At 37.6% G+C, this 20838-nt stretch overlaps 1 protein-coding gene across 1 annotated transcript in view; it reads left to right on the top strand.

The window, feature by feature from the left end:
* LOC150090080 (twinfilin-2-like) overlaps nt 1–20838 on the top strand; it is a 49563-nt gene that overhangs the window by 18415 nt on the left and 10310 nt on the right. Inside the window, exons 6-8 of the mRNA XM_090390167.1 lie at nt 5996–6100; nt 9660–9785; nt 13459–13609. Of these exons, the coding sequence (XP_090246293.1) occupies nt 5996–6100; nt 9660–9785; nt 13459–13609 (382 nt within the window). The remainder of the gene's footprint in view (nt 1–5995; nt 6101–9659; nt 9786–13458; nt 13610–20838) is intronic.

Raw genomic sequence — 20838 nt, 5'->3', positions numbered from 1 at the left:
AAGTAATTCTTGCACTTATATAGGACAACATATATTTAATATATAGTTGTGTTGAAGAATAAATTCTTAAATTGATACATGCTCCCTTTCATTAATTCATTTGTTTTGTCACGGGAATATGACCGATGCTCTTAATTTCTCTGATAGTATTATACACTGGTGTTGAAAGAAAGTGCATCACCCCTTAAAATTGTAATTGTTGTCCGAATAACTTAAGAACATGGCAGTATTTTTTACAGATTGCATCAGATAAGATTGACATGTGTAGGTGATGAAGGCATTGCTCAGAAAACTTCATATCTGACTGCACAATTACTCCCAGGTCTTTTTCATTTTCTACCACCTTAAGTGTAGTACCACACAGTTGGTACCTTTCTCTGGGGTTACTTCTACCCATATGCAGTACTTTGCATTTGTCAAGGTTAAACTTCAGTTGCCACTTCTTAGCCCATCTGCCCAAATTATCTAGATCCTGTTGCAGTAGCACACTGCCATTGCTGTCATTAGCCTGATATACCTTCATCAATATCATTGATAAATATACAAAACAACAGAGGGCCCAACACCGAACCCTGTGGGACTCCACTAATAACATTAGTGCACGAAGAGCAGCACCCATTGATTACCACCCTCTGTCTTCTCCCACTTAACCATTGTAGCAACTTTTCCATTTATCCATTTATTCCATTTATTTTATCCATTGTAGCAACTTACCCTTAATACCATTCTGCTCCAATTTGTACAATAGTCTTCCATGCGCAACAGTGTCAAAAGCTTTCCTGAAATCCAAATATATGATATCAAAATTATTTTTTTGCATCCAGTTCCTTTGTAACCACATCATAATATCCTATCAAATTTGTCAGACAAGACTTTCCCTTAACAAACCCATGCCATGTCTGAATTATTGCTTCAGTCTTGTCTAGATGATCCTGCAATGCATCTTTAACCAGTGACTCCATTATTTTACCCGGAACAGAAGTTAAACTAACTGGTCTGTAATTACTCGTGTCACCTTTCGATCCCCCTTAGTGAATTGGGGATACATTTGCACATCTCCAGTTCGTGGGGAACTCCCCTGAGTCCAAGGATGCTCTCATAATTATGGCTAAGGGTTTGCTTGGTTGCTTTGCCGCCTCCTTTAATATAACTGGATAGAACCCATCCACCCCAGGTGCCTTTCTTATGTTTAACTTCAACAATTTCTCCTCCACTTTGCTCTCAGTTATTACAAGATCATTAAGCAGCCTGCTACAATTTGATAACCTTCTGCTATTTTCAAACCTTAATAATTCCTCATGTGTGAATGTAGATGCAAAATACTCATTGTTTGTTTGCTGTCTGAACAGGATCATCAACAGTGGAACCATCTATATCAAGTGGACCAATCAGATTCATCCCCTTCCTTTTAGAGTTTATATAAGTAAAGAAATCCTTGCTGTTTTTTATCATCTTTTGCTAAAGATTTCTCATAATCTGCCTTCACCTGCCTAATCTCCTTTGTGAACAAGCTTTACTTGTTCTTGTAAAACACAAATTAGGCTTGGATATTTTCTACGGCAGAATTACTTAACAAGTACAGGTCACTGTTGAACAAAAGCCGAGAATTAAGGTTGAATTTGAAAGTGTCTGCAATTCTGCCCAGACACGATAGGAGGGAGTATATGATGAGAGCCTTGTCGATCAGTTCGGCCCTGGAAAGATTGTGCAAGGCTCAAGGGGTAGAATTTTTTTTCAGCCTGGACTGTACTTGTTAACAGGAGAGATTGCTTCTACAGGGATGGGATACACTTAAATAGAAAGGGTGCAAGAATATTTGCTGATGCTATCGAGGCAGTGTTAGGTGGGTCGGAAAACTGCTAGCTTGGGGGGAGACAAAGACCAATAGATTGACAGTAGCCACTGGCAGAGGTGAAAGAGATTCTTGCACTGCTTCTATTAGAATGAGCAGAAGCCTGAAAAACAAGATGCATGATATTTCAGAGACTGCTGGGAGCCATTGCGGTACAAGTAAACACATGGGTTGTGTTAGGGTAGCTAAGAATAGAAACAGGTGCAGGTATACTTGCGTGTACACCAATGCTAGGAGTTTAGTAAATAAATTTGATGAATTTGAGGTATTGCTCAAAACATCAAAGGCAGATATTGTTGGGATATCAGAGACGTGGTGTCACACAGATATAAGGGATGCAGAACTGCAATTTGGGGAGTACAACGTCTACAGAAAGGATAGACAGGATAGGAAGGGGGGAGGGGTTATGCTATTAGTTAAGAAACACATAAAAACCAAGGAAGTGAAGCCAGTCGACATCACTGGACAGTGCAGTGCTGAGTCAGTTTGGTGTGACATAAGCATTGGGAGATCAAAATTGAGAGTAGGAGTGTGCTATAGGCCTAATGACTCTGATGAGTATAATAAGAAACTGTACAGGGAAATAGAGTGGGCCAGTAAATCAGAGAGTCTTATAATGGGAGATTTTAATTTCCCAGATATTGACTGGAATTTGGGGGCTGGTTACTCACACACTAGCAGGGCTTTTGTGGATTTATTGGATGATTGTTTTCTACATCAGCATGTTCGGGAGGCAACTAGAGGGAGTAATACTCTTGATTTGATTATCAGCAGTGATTCTTCATGCATTAAGAATCTGCAGATAAATGAACCACTAGGTGGCAGTGATCACAGTGTGCTGAAGTGGGATTTACTCAAAGAGGTAACTACATTTAGGGGTAAAGGGAAGGGTTATTGCTTCCGTAAAGGCGACTACCATGGACTGAGACAGTATTTAAATTCTATACAGTGGGACCAACTGATGATGTTACCAACAGCAAATTCTAAATAGGAAGCATTCGAAGAATTAATCTTGGAAGCTACTAGGCTTTACATACCAACTAAGAAATATTGTTCAAGGTTTAGGCCAAAATGGATGTCAGAAGAACTAATGAGGCATATGGCAGAGAAGAAAAATGCATGGGATACTTACAAATTAACACATGACACAGAAGCCTATGATAGATACAAGTTGATATGCAACCAAGTTACAAAGGAGGTTAGGCAGGCGAAGGCAGATTACGAGAAATCCTTGGCAAGGGATGCAAAGAAAAACAGCAAAGAGTTCTTTACTTATGTAAACTCTAGAAGGAAGGGGATGAATCAGATTGGTCCACTTGATATTGATGGGTCAACTGTTGATGACCCTGCTCAGGTAGCTAACAAACTAAATGAATATTTTTCATTGACATTCACACATGAGGAGTTATTCAGCGAGGGGAATGCCAGAGGTGTATTCAACTCTAGCAGTAAGCTACAGAATCTTGAAATAACTGGGAGTAAAGTGGAGGAGAAACTGTTGAAGATAAACACAAGAAAGGCACCCGGGGTGGATGGGATCTATCCAGTTATATTAAAGGAGGCAGCAAAGGAAGTAAGCAAACCCTTAGCCATAATTATGAGAGCTTCCTTGGACTCAGGGGAGGTACCCATAGACTGGAAATGTGCAAATGTGACCCCAATTCACAAAGGAGGATCAAAGGCTGACACAAGTAATTATAGACTTGTGAGCTTAACTTCTGTTCCAGGAAAATTAATGGAGGCACTGGTTAAAGAAGCACTGCAGGATCATTTAGACAAGACTTCAGTTATAGCTCAGACACAGCATGGTTTTGTTAAGGGGAAGTCTTGCCTGACCAATTTGATTGGATATTATGATGCAGTCACAAAAGAACTGGATGCAGGGAATAGCTTTGATATTATATACTTGGATCTTAGAAAGGCTTTTGATATTGTTGCACATGGAAGACTGCTACACAAATTGGAGCAGTGTGACATTGGAGGCAAATTGCTGCTATGGATAAAGGGGTGGTTGAGGGGGAGAAGACAGAGAGTGGTAATCAATGGACACTGCTCGTCGTGGACTAATGTTATTAGTGGAGTCCCTCAGGGCTCAGTGTTGGGTCCATTATTGTTTTCTGTATTTATAAATGATATTGATGATGGTATATCAAGCTTAATGTCCAAGTTTGCAGACGATACAAAGGTTGGCAGGGTTGTCAAGGACACTACTGACACTATGCTGCTGCAACAGGATCTGGAAAGGTTGAGCAGATGGGCTGAGAGGTGGCAAATGAAGTTTAACATTGACAAATGTAAAGTACTACACATGGGAAACAGCAACTCCAGAGCAACGTATCAACTCTGTGGTACTACACTGACAGTGGTAGAGAATGAAAGGGACTTGGGGGTGGTTGTGCAGGCAGATATGAAGTTCTCTGAGTAGTGCAGACGGGCTGCAAGAGTAGCTCATGGAGTATTGTCAATGATATACAGGAATTTTTCCAGCAGGGATAAGGAGGTGATTATTCCCTTGTATAAGGCAATGGTCAGGCCACACCTAGAGTACTGTATACTGGTCTGTAGGCCTCATTTCAAGAAGGATGTAGAGCTGCTGGAACGAGTACAGAGAAGGGCAACAAGATTAGTGAATGGAACAAAGGGGTGCTCTTACGAAGAAAGGCTTAAGTTTTGCAAATTACAGTGTCTGGAGACTAGGCACCAGCGAAGTGATCTGATAGAGGTGTATAAAGCCTTGAATGGTTTGAGCATGCTCAATGCTGATGGGATTCTTCCTCTAGCTCAGAATAATCACCTGAGAGGGCATAAATTCAAATTGAGGAAAGACAGATGTAGGATAGACGTGCGGAAATTTGCCTTTAGCCAGCGGGTGGTTGGTTGGTGGAACAGACTTCCATCCCTTGTAGTGGAGGTTGATAGCCTAAATAAGTTTAAGGCTCAGCTGGACAGGTATTATGAACAAACAGAGGGGTGAAGTGGAAGTGGGTTTTTTTTTTTTTTTGGCTGATGCTGCATAAGCTTGCTTTCTTGCATCAAATGCCTCTACTAATGCTAATGCTTCTAAATCTCTTAAGCTATCTTCATGATCTTAATGGTACAATATTTGTATGTATTTATAAACTTCTTATATATAAGAAGGTTTTTTCTTTTATGGTACTGACAAAATTAATTTCAGCAATTTTAGTACTCGGTAAACAAGTAACAACACACACTCCCATCCAACCCAATGAAAGATCACCCACCTGCTGTTAACATAAGAATATGGAAATGTATAATCTGTTTCAAAGGATATGCTAAAAGACAGGTCTATTAAAAGGATAAAATAGCTTGCCCCCTAAGCCAGACGGGACTTTTCGGTAAATGAGCCTTATTCTCGAAGAAGCTAAGCACTTTAAATACTTAGTGAACGAGACACTAAATAACTCTCGTGGCATCAGGAAGGCTTTTGACACATGTACATATGGCCAGTAGTCAGATAGTAAATAAGACATTGATATTTACTATCTAACTACTGGTTGTACTAGCATGTGTGAAAAGCCTTTCTGATGGGAGTGTGTGTTGTAACACTTCTTGATCACTAAAATTTATAAATATAATAGTTTTATTGTGTATATTGCTTTACAAGCAGTACTTTGAAAAAAAGAAAAAAAAACTAAGGTAAGTGATCTTTTATATTTAAGCTGTCTACTTCAAAGTGCATTTAACCCCATAGCTCTTTTGTTAAATATTAGGAACTTGTTAAATAAAACAAATTTTTTATATATAAAAGGATAACTATTGTAATGTAATAGCATTCCTGTATTCAAGTTTACAATAAATTTTCAAATTAGATTTAAAATTAAAATTTTCAGATTAAATTAAGAAATTTGTCCCAAGGAAAAATTGCGTAGCAGTTTTCTCTCTAGATATTTATCTTAGATGTGGACGTTTATCTCTGCCATCTGTGATCTCAGTGATTAACACATCACTCTTACATCATAGATGGAAAAGTGATGTGCCTACACTCTGCATTGTGGTTTTATTTGAAGGCAGGGGTGTTAGTTATGATATGTTATTGCAAATATTCTAATCCTTCTCTCATTCAGTTTCATTACATGTATTGTAATTGTTCTGATTCACTTCCTTTTTTTAATTTTGTCATAGGAAGAAGTAAGTCTTCAGGGATACCAAAGATTATTAAAAGAAGACAAAGTACCAGCACCCCTTACTTTTGCAGAAGAGGAATTACAAATGATTAAAATGAAGGAGGTAGGTTCAACTAGAGATCATGTATTTGAATATTTGAAGGCTTATAGAGTTGAAGTAATGCAATATGATGCAGATGTTGGCTTTGGGTGGAATGTGGGGAATGAAGGCAATCATGGTACAGGGCATCCTTGCTGTAATAAAAATGAATTCGGAGGGGAAAGAAACAACCAAATTGTGCAAGTTTCTTTATAATGTGATGCCATTCAAAATACAAATCTCCAGAATGTGTACAAACAAATTGCCCAGTTATGAAATTACATATTGAAAAATGAGACTACACTGGTGTGCAAAACTTAAGGACCAACACTATTACTAAAGGTTACAACCACAAAATCTTTACTTAAGGTACTCTTTACGGATGAGAGTAGATTCAGTCGCAGCACGATTCTGGATATCAGCTAATCTGGTGATAGGTTGGCACACATTATCACCCCACAAACATCACTGAAAGGGATCGATGTGGCGGTCGAGGTGTTCTTGTCTGGGGAGGTGTTATCTTGGATGGATGTACACATCTCCAGATACTGGAAGGCAGTACTGTAACTGGTGCACTCTACTGTACTGAGGTAATCCTTCCCTATGTGAGTCTGCTCCAAGGTGCCATTGAACCAGAGTTCATGTTTATGGATGATAACGCCTTACCCCATCACACTGCAGCTGTTGATATGCTTTCGGAAAGTGAGGACATTGTTTGTATGGATTGGCCTGCTCGTTCCACCGATCTAAATCCCATCAAACACATATGGAATGCTCTAGGGCGATGCCTAGCGGCACATCCACACCCACCAGAAAATGTTCACCAGCTGAAGATGGCGTTGACAGAGGAATGGATGATGTTACCACAAGAACTTATTAACAATATTGTTCTAAGTATGAACAGGCGGTGCAAAGCCTGCATCGACATTAGGGGTGGCCATAACTCCTACTGAGGCCCACCTCTTCCCTTTGTTCCATCTTTGGCAGTGATGCATCTGTATCATGGCAGCCAGTACTATGTTGCCATTTTTGAATAAAGTCCCTCTGTACCATTTTTTTTCTGTTGTTGTGTCGGTGTTGTTTCTTTCGTCATTTCTGTACCTCACGAGGTTCCTTTGGTATGCTTTTCCCATATCCAGGCCACTCCTATGCGAAGCTACAGGTGAAAACCTGACTGGTCCTGAAATTTTGCACACCAGTGTATTACAGAAATAAAATTTTGTATGTTACTTGCTTGAGGCTTATTACTGAATAGAGACATTAAAATTTTATCTTTGATGATTTTTTTAGGCAAAAGAATGCATACCGATCCACAGTATATTTGAATCTCTGTTGCAAATCTGCATTTCATTGGACTTCTACTATAGTTTGATAATTTAATTAAAAATAATTCGGCATAGGTTATTTAAAACAAATGAATTTAAATATTGTAAAGTATTGCTTTGTTGGACTTGCTTTCAATTTGGTAGAAAGCAGTGGCCTAGCCAGGATTTTTTGTCAGCAGGTACATTCACAAAAAAAAGTGCCAATTGCAATTCACAAAAAAGGCACAATTTGCTTTCTAAAAAAAGCACCACAAGACCTGATTTCACTGTCAAAGGGTACAGGGTACCTGCTGACCCTACCTCGGCTATGCCACTGGTAGAAAGTAGAGTTAGTTAGTTAGTTATTTGGTTTTTAGGAGCATTAGCAACTAAGGCCATATTGCTCCGGGATATGCGGTGGTCATTCCCTGACCTTTCCGCATCCTTCCTATTTGTTGGTGACGGGCTCGAACCCCGGTCTAATCAAGAAGCATGTGCTACGCACTGCTGCTCCTTCCCACTTGGCTACGGAGGCGCCGTAGAAAGTAGAAACACATTTTTGGTGTGTAAATTCAAGATCAGCATATGATTGCCTACAGAAAGTATCAAATGTAACATAAAAGTTTGAAGTAAAGTTTCATGCTCAAAGAAATGATAAGAAAAGAAAGCTTATTCAGAATTATTTCTAAAAGCAGAGATTGAATTATATATCAAAATTTGCATTTTATCTGAACTGTAATTTAGAAAAAGATTTTTGCCATCTGTGAAGGATATTGTGCACTAAGTGGCTAGTTTATTAAGTGTTCCAACCTAATAGTGATTATAACTCCCTTTAGCCCTTAAACAACTCCCTTTAGCCCTTAAACAACTTTAGCCCTTTAGCCCTCAGTTTGTTAAAATATGGATTAGTGCCTAAAGCATTCCACCGGGATGCCTACCCATGCAGTCTACATCCTGTAGTTGCTTCTAATTGGATAGCAGTTGATCCCTGTTGCAAACAGCTCATTCTGCTTCATCCCACAGACTCTCATTCAACCCAAATGAGTATCTGTGGATGAGGAATAAGCAGGCCAAAGATGTATGGCAAAGCCATCCTCATGCTCCTGGAACCAATCCTGTATGAGCTGTCTTGCAACATAGAAATTACCATGCTGGAAGAAACTGTTCCCAAATGGTTAAACTGTAAGCATGAGGAGATACACCTGGTTTGGTAACAACATTCAAGTAGACTCTAATATTCAGATATTGATTCATCAGTATCAGGGAACCTGAATTCTGACATAGAGATCCTCCTCACATCATTACACTTCCACTACCACCCTGTAATATTGAATCATGCTTTTGTTGTTAGACCTGTTCTGCCATCAGCATGGAACAGCTGGAATTGGTTGGACCAGATATGTTTCTACTCCTCAGATTCAGAATGGGTGTTTCTAGGCCCACAATACTCATAGCTGCTTGTTTTAGCCAAGAAGAATAAAACTGTGATATTGCCTGTTGCTATATTCTCTCTCTCTCTCTCTCTCTCTCTCTCTCTCTCTCTCTCTCTCTCTCTCTCTCTCTCTCTCTCTTCATGACAGGGTATGATGGATTGTGCATTCTGATATACCCTTCTCGCAATAGTGTTATACTGTGCTGTCCTTTGCTCAGTTTGGCTCTCTGTTAGACTGCATAATTCTTTTCGCCTTCCATTGACCTCTCACATCAACAAGCTGTTTCTGGCTACAGGACTAGTGTTCACTGGATGTTTTCTTGTTGCTAGACCATTCTCATTACATTCTAAAGACTGTGGCGCCTCCGTAGCCAGGTGGGAAGGAGCAGCAGTGCGTAGCACACGCTTCTTGATTAGACATGGGTTCGAGCCCGTCACCACCAAATACGGAGGATGCAGAAAGGTCAGGGAATGACCACCGCATATCCCGGAGCAATATGGCCTTAGTTGCTAATGCTCCTAAAAACCAAACAAACATCTAAAGACTGTTGTGCATAAATTCCCCAGTGGGGTGTCAGTATCTATGATAGTTGCAGTGGCATATGCTCAAAGTTGCTGTTGTCAAATTGCATTCACTGAATGGATAATTTATAAGGTATACTCCATTCTCTCATTGAATTGCATACACACTCGTTATCTGACTGCCTGCTTTATATAGTCTATATTGTTGATGCCTTTGATGGAGTGAATCCAAAAAAAAAAATTATTTCTTCATTTAATTTATCAGTTGGTTAATATATTTAATTGCTTTTTTTCTTCATGTACAAGGATTAAATTTTCTTTTTAGTCAGGTGCAGATATAGGAGTTGACACAAAACTGCAAACAATGCAGGGAATTGTATTTCCAATTACAGATGATGCCCTGTCAGCCCTATTGGATTTGAAAAATGGAGAAGTAAACTATGTGCAACTAGTAGGTATAATTTTTAAATAATAATTATTCCTATTTGTAAATATGTATATCTGTACAGTTTTCTCTTATAATTCCATTCTAATATTAAAAATATATATATTGATTACACTTTCCATTATTTGCAAAGGTTGTTAAAAGTGGTGGGTAACAAAAAGCGATTGATGTGAAATTTCTGTCTATAACTGATAAAAGCTTTGTTTAAATCCGAATTATTTGCTAAGTTTTTTATATGATTGGACAATTCTGTTTGGAATATTTGCTCTTTAAACTTAGTCTTAGTTTTAATATTGTAACTAATACACACATTGGCCAAAAAAATACAAACCTTTTTATTAGAAACTGGATTCTGGAAAGCAAGTGGTTCTTCCACATCTCAAAGGCATAAATGTATGAGAAAAAAAAAAATTCGAGAGCAAAACCACCGTACTTAAAGGAGGACTGTATGGAAAATTAGGACATCCAGTGTGCGGCAAATAACATCTGAATTCAACCCAGTCCAGAACTGGCCAATTTCAACACATATTCTGTGCAGGGAATTGAAGAAATTTGGTATTGGCAGTTACCTGACTATTTGGAAGCCACTTGTTTCAGAGAAAAACAGAAAAATCCACTTACAGTGGTCCTGAGAATGTTGTGATTGGATAGTGGAAGAAAGTTATGTGGTTAAACGAATCATGATACACTTTGTTTTGCACTAATGGTTGGCAGATAGTATGGCAAGAACTATACCAAGCAACTGATTCTATCTGACTATCAGACAACCTAAGCATCTGGAGGTGGTAGGGCAAATGTTATCTAGGGTGTACCTGAATTTTGTATCAGATCTACTGCACTCTGCAATGATAGACTTTTATCCAGATGGTGATGGCCACATTATGCCAGAATCATGCAAGATTGGTTCTGAGAACAGACATGGATTTACATCATCTTCCCCTGCCCTACATTCATCTGATCTCAATCCTACTGAGAATAAATATGTGGGATTTGCTGCAGACAGTTATTTGGCAACTAAGTCTTCTTCTTTCAACATTGTCATAGTTATGCAATATTTTGCTGGAAGGATGGATAGATAGTTACAATTAGACTAAAACACCTTATAGAATCCATGCTGTTCCACACACACTTGCTGTTATTCGAAACAGTGGTGCACTATGGCCACAGATGCTGATGCACCTAATAAATCCCCAAAAAAAACAAACAAACAATATACAAAACAAAGGCAGCCTGATTCAATACTGAATAAAAGTTCTATTTTTTTTGGTCAGTGCGCATAAGAGAGACACAAAGATTGCTAAAAAATGCTAGCTAATACTTTAAGAACAATAAAAGTGCTTTAAAATGAATTCAGAGAATCATTATATTAAATGATTCTTGACTTTTTGTTTTCCTGTTTTTAAAAATATTTATACAGTCAAGTTTGATTAAAGAAACCCCTCAGAAATAATGGGAATATAACTTTAATGTCACATTCATTTAATTTTCTTAAAAAATATATATAAATTGTGGCTATTTTATATTAGTTATAGCACCATTTCAAAATTGCATACTTCTGTTTAACAGCAGACTTTCCAGCAAACTAACCAGCAGTGTATATTTTAGAATGTAAAATGTTCATTCATATAGAGTTATACTAAATATTAATCACAATTTTCTTCAAATGAATACATGGCTGCTTCCCTAGTTTGTTTTATTTCAGTAAGAACAGGATGGCACCACACTGTAACTTCTCTCCCAAACTGAAAATAACTCGGACTAGAATGTTGAGGTTAATGGTTATAACCACTTAATTATAACATTTAGAATATTGCAGTCAATAACACTACAATTGAGTTTAACTGTATTCAAATATTCAGCATATATGGAAAGAACTAGAGTAGTTCTGTATGGTGCAGAGATTGAGGATATTACAAACCAGTTGTCATTGTTTAAGGGAAGTAAAGGGATTATAATTATACTACTAATGATTTAAAGCATTAGTGAAATGAGGATCTGGTCCATAATGCTATGATGCAAATAATATGCAAGCCAGGTGGAAATGTCTTTTTTTTCTGCAATTCTGCTCAGATATGATAGGTAGGATTTTATGATGAGGAAACCTTAATAGTTAACTCCAAACTTCAGTGACTCTGCAGAGCTAATGGAGAGAGATTATTATTTATTTATTTTTTTTCTTAGCTTGGCATACCCTACTTGATAAAACAAATTTTATTTAATAAAGGTGATGTTCATTTGAACAGAAGTGATGCACGAGTGTTTGCTGAAGTCATAGAAGAGGTATTAATGGTTCAAGGAAAAAACTTATTATTAAACAAATATATATTATTAAACAAATTCAAAATAATCTAATAATCTTTTGCAACAAAAAATATTTACATATTTAAACTAACGGAACTGTCTTTTAACAACAAACACACTTACATTACACGATACAGTACAAATTACCTGATAACCAGTGACACTGATAGCATGCTAAACTCTATCTGTATTAATGCTACTTACAAAAAAAAATCAAGCACAAATTTAAGATATTAAAAGTTGAATCTTTATTATATATGATATACAAAATCCAGATATATTTTTTCACTTACTGTAAAAACATATTACTACATGTTATCTATAATTAGGATAATCATGAGAAGAGCCACCTATAATGTCAGATTAAGTGCATATTATTAAATTCAGTTGGTCCAAAAATGGGGGAAAAAAAAAACTGTTTATTTGAGAAATAACAAAAACTTGACCAAAAATTAGAGGAAGACAAAAATTATTGGAAAAACAGAATTTAGTTGGAAATTTTCGGATTATCTGAAAACTTCCAGCTAAATCAGAAGCTTTTCCAGCTATTCGTATTTATTTTCACTCAAAAGTTTGCAAAAATTAATTCATTACGCACACTGTGAAACATAAGAATGCTTGTTGTTTTTTCCTCTTCAGTTATATTCTTCCTATGTCTTTGCTTAGAAAATGCACATGTAATCACAAAAAAAAAAAAAAAAAAAATCTTAAAACATGGCCAACTAAACTCCACAGGCAAAATGTAAGGCATGGTAATAAACAGAATTAGCCACCTTTGAGTGGCTATATATTTTCACATTTATTAATAAACATTGCTGTTTCATTTATAATTTAGTTCACAATTTTATTGACTCCTGCTCTTTTAACTCTTATAAGTCATCAATACAAGTTCTGCTTGCCCTTTCTTAGAAAGAATTATTCATCTACGAATTCAGTATTTCATGTTATGTAACTAATTAATTTTTACAGAATTGATATTTTTGTTCCCAAAAATTCATTCAGAAAACTGACTCTTGGTGTGCTAAAGTAATCTTTTTTTTTTTTACCTTTTTTGAATTCTACTATTAAACCTGCTATGTTCAGTCAAGACTAACCAAGGGTATTTATCCTCTCAACTTTTAAATTATTATTCATATGTCATTATATGTTGTTCAAAGCTGTAAATAGCTGCATATTATTGATTGTATGTTCCTGCTAATTCTTATTTTGTATTCTGCATATGGGTGAACTAGCGTTAAAGCATTGTAATGTATGCATTATTTCAAATAAAAAATAAATAAATCATTCTAGTTAGTTAAATTATCACAGTAAATGCTTGTGTGATAAATTACTTATAGTAAACTTCCAAGCATTTATATTAAATGCCATACTATTTCAGAGTATAGACATAGAAAATGAAGAGATTAATTTAGCAACTAAAGAAAATACAGATATTCACAAGCTTTCCCATCAAGTACCTGCTGATCACGCACGTTATCATGTGTTTTGTTTTCCACACTCTCATGAAGGAGATTATTTAGTTAGTATTGGTAAGTAATAACTAAATATCTTGTCTGTAAGTTAGCCATATTTAAAATTTTTTTTTTCTTATTTTTAACATTGTACATCTTATGTGAAAAGAAGGGAACATAATTTAAATTGATAGAAGTAGACAATATCTACTGTTTAAATTATTCTAATTGGTACATTAAGAATAAAAAATCTTGGAATTCAAAATTTTCAAGAAGCAAGTTTTTAGTTTGTGAAAAGAATGCTACTCTGTGTTGTTTTCTTGTCTGGGGACATTGCCATTCCTCCAGTGACAGTCATAGACCTTGGTCTTATATTCATTTCACTATTCACAAGTTACTAATATCATTTTTAATTTACTAGGTGATAGATGACTTGCATCAACCGGTGCAATACCACCACTTTTCTTATTGGAGGCTTGAAGTGGTGGAACCCATGTTTAGTCTCTAGAGCTAAGTTCCAGTCAACCCTTCCCTATCTCTTCCGTCATGCAGTATGATTGATGACTTTTGAGGTTATGATGAACATCGTGGCGAGATCCAATATTCCTTACATTTCGAGGGTACAGCTCTAAAACGGTGTTCGCAGGCCGGCTGCTAGTTAGTACACCGGACCGAATATATTGGTAACTCTCTAGGAGGCTTCCGCATCAGCTGGTGTATAATCTTGCTACCTCTACTCTGCCAGATAGTGACTGGAGGGAGTCCAAGTAGTGTGTATGCGAGGAGCATCGTCGAGGCCACGTTATGTCAAGGATCTGGGTATATTCTTACCATGTGTACCAAAAATTTCATTACTTCATACAGCACGTCCCACTCACTTTTTCTTACTATTGAATACACCATAAATTGTCAAACTAATAGAGCAAGCTTATCTGCGAAAAGATCTAAACCTCCCAAGCCCTTCCTAATTAATTTCACAAATATACGTGGTTTCAATTCTAATCTCAACGATGTACATTTCCACTTGCAGTCTGCCAAACCCCATGTACTTTTTCTCACAGAATCTCAGTTATCAGTTGATTCAACTACTGCTCATCTCAGATGCCCAAATTATTCGCTGTATTATTCCTTTCGCCTCAAAGGTGGTAATTGTGCATATGTCCGTTCTGATATTCCCTGTCAGAGAATTGGAAATTTGGAATCTCCTCTCTTTGATCTTCTCCGGCTTAAAATCTCTCTACCTCATTGTGTCAAATTCATCTGTTGTCTCTACCGTTCTCCCAACTCCACTAATCACTTGGAGCTCTTTGACTTTCTCTCTTTGCAACTTGACTTTCTCCAGTCCAACTTTCCTAACAGTGAGGTAATTTTCCTTGATGATTTTAATGTTCACAACTCCAGCTGGCTTCCATTTTCCAGTCACACTGACCCAGCTGGTCGAGATGCTGAGGCTTCTGCAATTACTAATGACCTTGCACAGATTGTTCATTTACCTACAAGAATACCGGACAATCTTAATCATACAGCCAACACGCTTGATCGATCTTTTTCTCACAAACAACCCTTCTAAGTACATGGTTGAAGTGAGAGGTCCTTTAGGCACTTCAGATCACAACTTGGTGATTGTCTCTTCTCCAATGGAGCCTTTATCTCATGGCTATTCCCAACCTCGTTGTTTGGCATTATAAGAATGCAAAATAGGATGGCCTGCGAGATTTCTTTTCTTCTTTTCCTTGGTTGGATTACTGTTTCAAAACTTCTGATGTCAACTTTTGCTCAGATCGTGTCGGTGAAATTATTCTTGCAGGAATGGAATCCTTTATCCCACACTCCACTTTAAAATCTCTTCCTTTATCTAAACCTTGATTTTCCAATAAATGTGCTAAGGCTGTTCAAGAGAAGAATGTTGCATATCGTAATTGGCTTATTTCTAATACTTCAGTTTCATTTTCTGCCTACAACGGCAGAAAATGAAACTGAAGAATTAGAAACAAAGCTCGCAACAATTTTAAAGCAGTTATTAATCAGTCCAAACTAGAGTTTGAACAGGCTAAGAGTAGAAAACTTGCTTCTTGCCCTAATGGCAGCCGAGCATTCTGGTCTCTTGCCAAAGCTATTGGCCACAACTTTTGCCCATCTCTGCTCCCACCTCCATCCAAACCAGATGGTTCTGTTGTCACTTCAGCCAAGGATAAAGCTGACCTGCTAGCATTCCATTTTTCTTTCAACTCATGTATTAATGATCTTGGTAAAACACCTTCCTCCATTCCCAACATGCTCCATTCAATGCCTCCTGTGGTCTTCCGTCAAAAGGATGTCAGAAGGATTTTGACGAATCTTGATACTAAGAAAGCTCCAGGTCCTGATGGTATTTCTCCACTTGCTCTCAAAACCTGTGCTCCCGAACTTACTCCTATTCTTTGCCACTTTTTTCACTTTCTTATTCCAAAGGTGTTTTTCCTTCTGCTTGGAAATTTGCTCATATCCAGTCAGTTCCTATAAAAGGGTGATAAATTACTTCTACTCTTTCTAAAGTAATGGAGAAATCAATTAACCGCCAACTCTTAAACTACCTAGAAACCTTTTGTCTGATCAACGATCGTCAGTATGGATTCCGTCAGTGTCGATCCACTGGTGATATTGTGGCTTATGTTACCCATTTATGGACTAACTCATGGAAAGGTTCGGTGAAACACAAGTAGTTGCTCTTGACATCTCAAAGGCTTTCGATCATGTTTGGCATAAAGGTCTTCTAAACAAGCTTCCATCTTATGGTTTGCCAACTGTTTTTAGTAATTGGTTATCCAGTTTTCTCTCTGATCGCTCACTGAGGGTGATGGTAGATGGCTCTCTGTGTTCTAACTTCTCCACTAATGCCGGTGTCCCCCAAGGTTCATTTCTTTCCCCCACTCTTTTCCTTTTGTATATTAATGACCTTCCATTGACTGGAAATCCTATCCATAGTTTTGCCGATGATAGCACATTGCATTCCACTTTCCATTTTGAGAAACCTTGCCCTGCTCAATCAGCTTCAACTTCTTGAAAATCTGCTACCAATTCCTTAAATGCCGATCTTCAGGTAATTCTCCAGTGGGGCAAAGACAACTTAGTTGATTTCAACCCTTCTAAAACTCAGTCTTGTCTTATATCTCGCAAAAAGGATTCTTCTGCTCCACTCCGATTTCTAGGCAAAATGATATATCTCTTTTGGGGATCACCCTGACTTCTAATCTCGCTTGGCACAAGCACATTACAAATATTGCTTCCTCTGCATCTAAAAAACTTGGTTTTCTCTTTCACTCTCAGCGTTGCTTTTCTTCCAAACAGCTGCTCACTCTGTATAAATCGAAAATCAGCCTGCCGTGGAATATTGTTCCGACATCTGAGGTGGTGCCCCCAAAACCTCTCTCAGGCTTCTTGATTCCATTCAGAAGAGGTCAGTTAGGTTAATTAATGATTCATCTCTAACAGAGTCTCTCCACTTGCTGTCTCATAGATGTTTCTGCATGTCTTTTCTACAGCTACTTCCACGGGCACTGTTCTTCTGAATTGGCTTCTATAATTCCCGCTCTATCTCTCTCTCTCTCTCTTTCAAAACAGTCTGAACAAGTGTTGCCACCAGCCAACATCCATTTACTGTCCAACTTCAAACTCACAGAACCAACTTTTCATTTTCCTCATTTATTCATTCAACTACCGTTTTCTGGAACAGCCCTTCCTTCATACGTATTTCCTGAAAATTACAGTCTATAGAAGTTCAAGTCCAATGTCAACAAATATCTTCTTTCGTCTTCTCAACCTCCAACCCAAGTACGGTGCTAAGTACTATAGGTTCTAATACCTCTCGTGTTTGGGATTTACATAAAAAAAAAAAAAAAAACTAGCATTACTTAAACTGCTATTAATTAAAAACTTAAGGATGTTACCATTACAACTGTTTCAAAGTTTCAGCTTTGAAAGAGGAAAACAAAGACAAACCCAACTTCTTTGTGGACTAATGTTATTAGTGGGGTACCCCAGGGTGTGGTGTTGGGCCCATTGTTGTTTTCTATGTATTTATCAGTGATATTGATGAAGGCATACCAGGCTTAATGTCCAAGTTTGCAGATGATACAAAGGTTGGCAGAGTGGTTAATAACAGGAATGAGAGTATGCTACTGCGAAACAATCTAGAAAAGTTAGGCAAATGGGCTGAGAAATGGCAATTGATATTTAACATTTAAAAATGTAAAGTACTGCATATGGGTAACAGTAACCTCAGAGTAATGTACATTGCATGGTGCTACACTCGGTAGTGGAAAATGAGAAAGACATGAAGTTCCTTGAGCAGTGCAGACATGCTGCCAGGATAGCTTATGAGGTTTTGTCAATGGCATATAGGAGTTTTGCTAGCAGGAATAAGGAGGTGATTATCCCATTGTATAAGGCACTAGTCAAGCCACATCTTGTGTACTGAATGCAAGTCTGGAAGCCTCATTTTAAGAAAGACATAGAGCTGTAGTAGAAGGAGATGCTCAAGAAAGGATTCAGTTCTGCAAATTGCAGCATCTGGAGACTAGGCACCTGCAAGGTGATCTGATTAAGATGTTTAAGGCTTTGAATGCATTGAGCAAGTTCAGTGCTGATGGGATTCTTCCTCTTCATCAGACCACACAAGGGGACACAAATTCAAATTGAGAAAGGACAATTGCAGAACAGATGTGCGGAAGTTTGCCTTTAGCCAGTAGGTGGTTGATTGCTGGAACAAACTTCCATCTGTTGTTGTTGAAGTTGATAGCTTAAATAAATTCAAGGAAGAACTAGACAAGCTATTGGAGGGAATGAATAGGTGAAATGGGAGGTGTCTTTTTTTTTTTTTTTGCTGATGCTTTTAAAAGCTTGCTTTCTTGCGTCATTTGCCACTGCTAATGCTAATACTAAAGAAAGAAAAACATAAAACAGAGTAGCATTCTCTTCTGATTTCAGTTCTTCCATTGAAACTGTACCATGCTCTTTTACAAATAAGCAAGTTTTTGTACAAAGGTGAATAAAAAGATTCGTCACAGTCAATTTTAAATATCATTGTCCTCCCATAAGCATTTCCATTTTCCCCCCTCTTTTTCAAAATAAAGACAACTACACTGAGTAGAGTTTTAATTACAGTTGAATAAATTATAATGAACATGGATATAATAAGATTATGGCTGTAGTAAACAAATAAACAAGAATTCTTCGGAAATAATTTATTTTAATAGCAGAAATTCACACTTATATGAGGATAATGAATCTAAGCTTCATGGAAATAATAAACTAAAATGAAAGGATTTAAATTATTTGTGAAAGAAAATTGACAGAAGAGTGTGAAATAACTTGGCAGTGTTAAAAGTTTCATTTTAGGGTTCGTAGTCTAACAAGGACCATTATAATGTCACTCGGTTGTCTGTCTGTCCATCCATCTGTCACAGCATTGTATCTCTGGAACCACTCATCCTATTGACTTGAAATTTTGCATGGGTTTGTATATCATGTGGGCCAATATAATGCCATATTGATCGTTATTGACAAAAACTTTGAGAAATGAGGGGTAAAATGTGGGTGTGGGGACAAAAATATTGTCGACAACCTATAGCTTATTATATACCATTGGAAAGAGCTCAACGAATATAGGTTTAAAATATTTTTAAAATTAAAAATGGTGGCACCAGACAAGAAAATGTGAGTAATTTTCATGTCTCCTCCCCCCTCTATTTCCGTTGCTAATGGAGCTAAAAATTTAAAAATCACATTAGCTATGTGTTATTCCATGCTTATCAAGGGAAAACTATTCCGGTTGAAATCTATCATTTAATTTTTAGTATTAAAATTAAAAACCAATTTTTTATTGCACTCCGATAGCATGCTTCTTTGTACTAAGTAACTCTCCTTTTGGTGACAAAAAAGGTTGATAAATAGTTAGTTAATAATTCTATAAAGGTCATTTATAAATTTTGCGACGAGAAGTATTTTTTAACAATTTTCAAAGCTGGAGTTGTCCCGGCAAGGAGAGAGCCAGTGTTGAGGCAGCAGTGGTAGGGAAGTACCTGCGTGGACTCTTGCACGGCCTTCACCTGCCAGTCGCTTCTCCCCCAAGACTTTAATCACTTCTCCCACCCCTGTCATTCACAACAACTGGAAAGACTCAAATAGACAACTTTTTTGTTAGTTCCACATCACGAAGCCAGTCAAGCATTTGAATGGCTTTGCAATGTGGAGCAGCATAGAATGGCTTTCCTTTTCTCAGAGTGTGGTCTAAGTTTTCTTGGATTGCTGCAGCTTTTTTTCGATTAACGTGGGCCCTGGCACAGGAAAAGGCAATTCTGTCTTGACTGTCATTCGAAAGCTTCCATTTTTCGTGTAGCAATTGTTTTTCTTTGAAGCTGCTGTTGAGGTTGGGAGTACACCACAATCTGGAGCGAGGAGTCACTGTTACTCGTTTGGTGGCAGCATAGTCAGTGATGGATTTTATCCTGTTGGACATAAGTGCCAATGCAAGGCTTAGGTTGTAGTCGACAAGGACATCCCAGGAAGTGCAGGATGCTGCTTCCACACAGAGTTGAGGATTAAAGTACTTTGGTTACATAACATATTTAACTATTTTTTTGTCAGAGTTGTTGAAGTTAGGTACCTCCAATAACCATGTCAAGACTATATAGGCTGGTGATCTGACTGGAAGAATGTGATGGGATCATCATTAGCTGTACATGTTGTCGAAGCAAAAGTGTGATCCAATAGGTTCAATCCCCTGGTGGGATTCTCATTGACCTGTGTTGTGTCAATAGATTTAAAGAACTCACAGAGCCTGACAAAGAGGTAATGGCAATTTGGGGGCAGGTTAAAACCGCTGCAAACAAGGTGTTGTGCAGATGGACGAAGATGATTAAGGAGCCAGTTCCTCAGGTCTTCAATGATTTCAGTTGTTGGTCCTGAGGGAATATAAACAGAAGCGATATCTATGTGGCTAGTGTGGATATATTGCGAGACTATGATCGCTTCAAAAGCTTGATGTGGTTGAGTGTTCGTAGGAGAATTGGAGGTGTTATACAGTATCACTATTCTGCCACCTCTAGAGTGCGTCTTGATTTGGTAAAAGCCATGTTTCTGCGAGGGAGACAACGTTGGTGGCCTGAGAGAGAAAGATCTGTTCAGCGTCATCTAGTTTATTCCTGATATTTGGAAGTACAAATGGACCTCATATTTTGGAAGTACAAACAGGTGTTTGTGGAGGTGTCCTTAGTTGGCATGTTGGAGAGCGAATGGCACGACTCCTCATCGTAAGGTGGACTGGAATT

This window comes from Mastigoproctus giganteus, chromosome 2, assembly GCF_048544385.1.
Source record: "Mastigoproctus giganteus isolate SK-2022 chromosome 2, ASM4854438v1, whole genome shotgun sequence".
Classification (NCBI taxonomy): Eukaryota; Metazoa; Arthropoda; class Arachnida; order Uropygi; family Thelyphonidae; genus Mastigoproctus; species Mastigoproctus giganteus.
The sequence above is the reverse complement of the archived record's forward strand: the minus strand, read 5'-3'. Positions and strand labels throughout refer to the sequence as shown.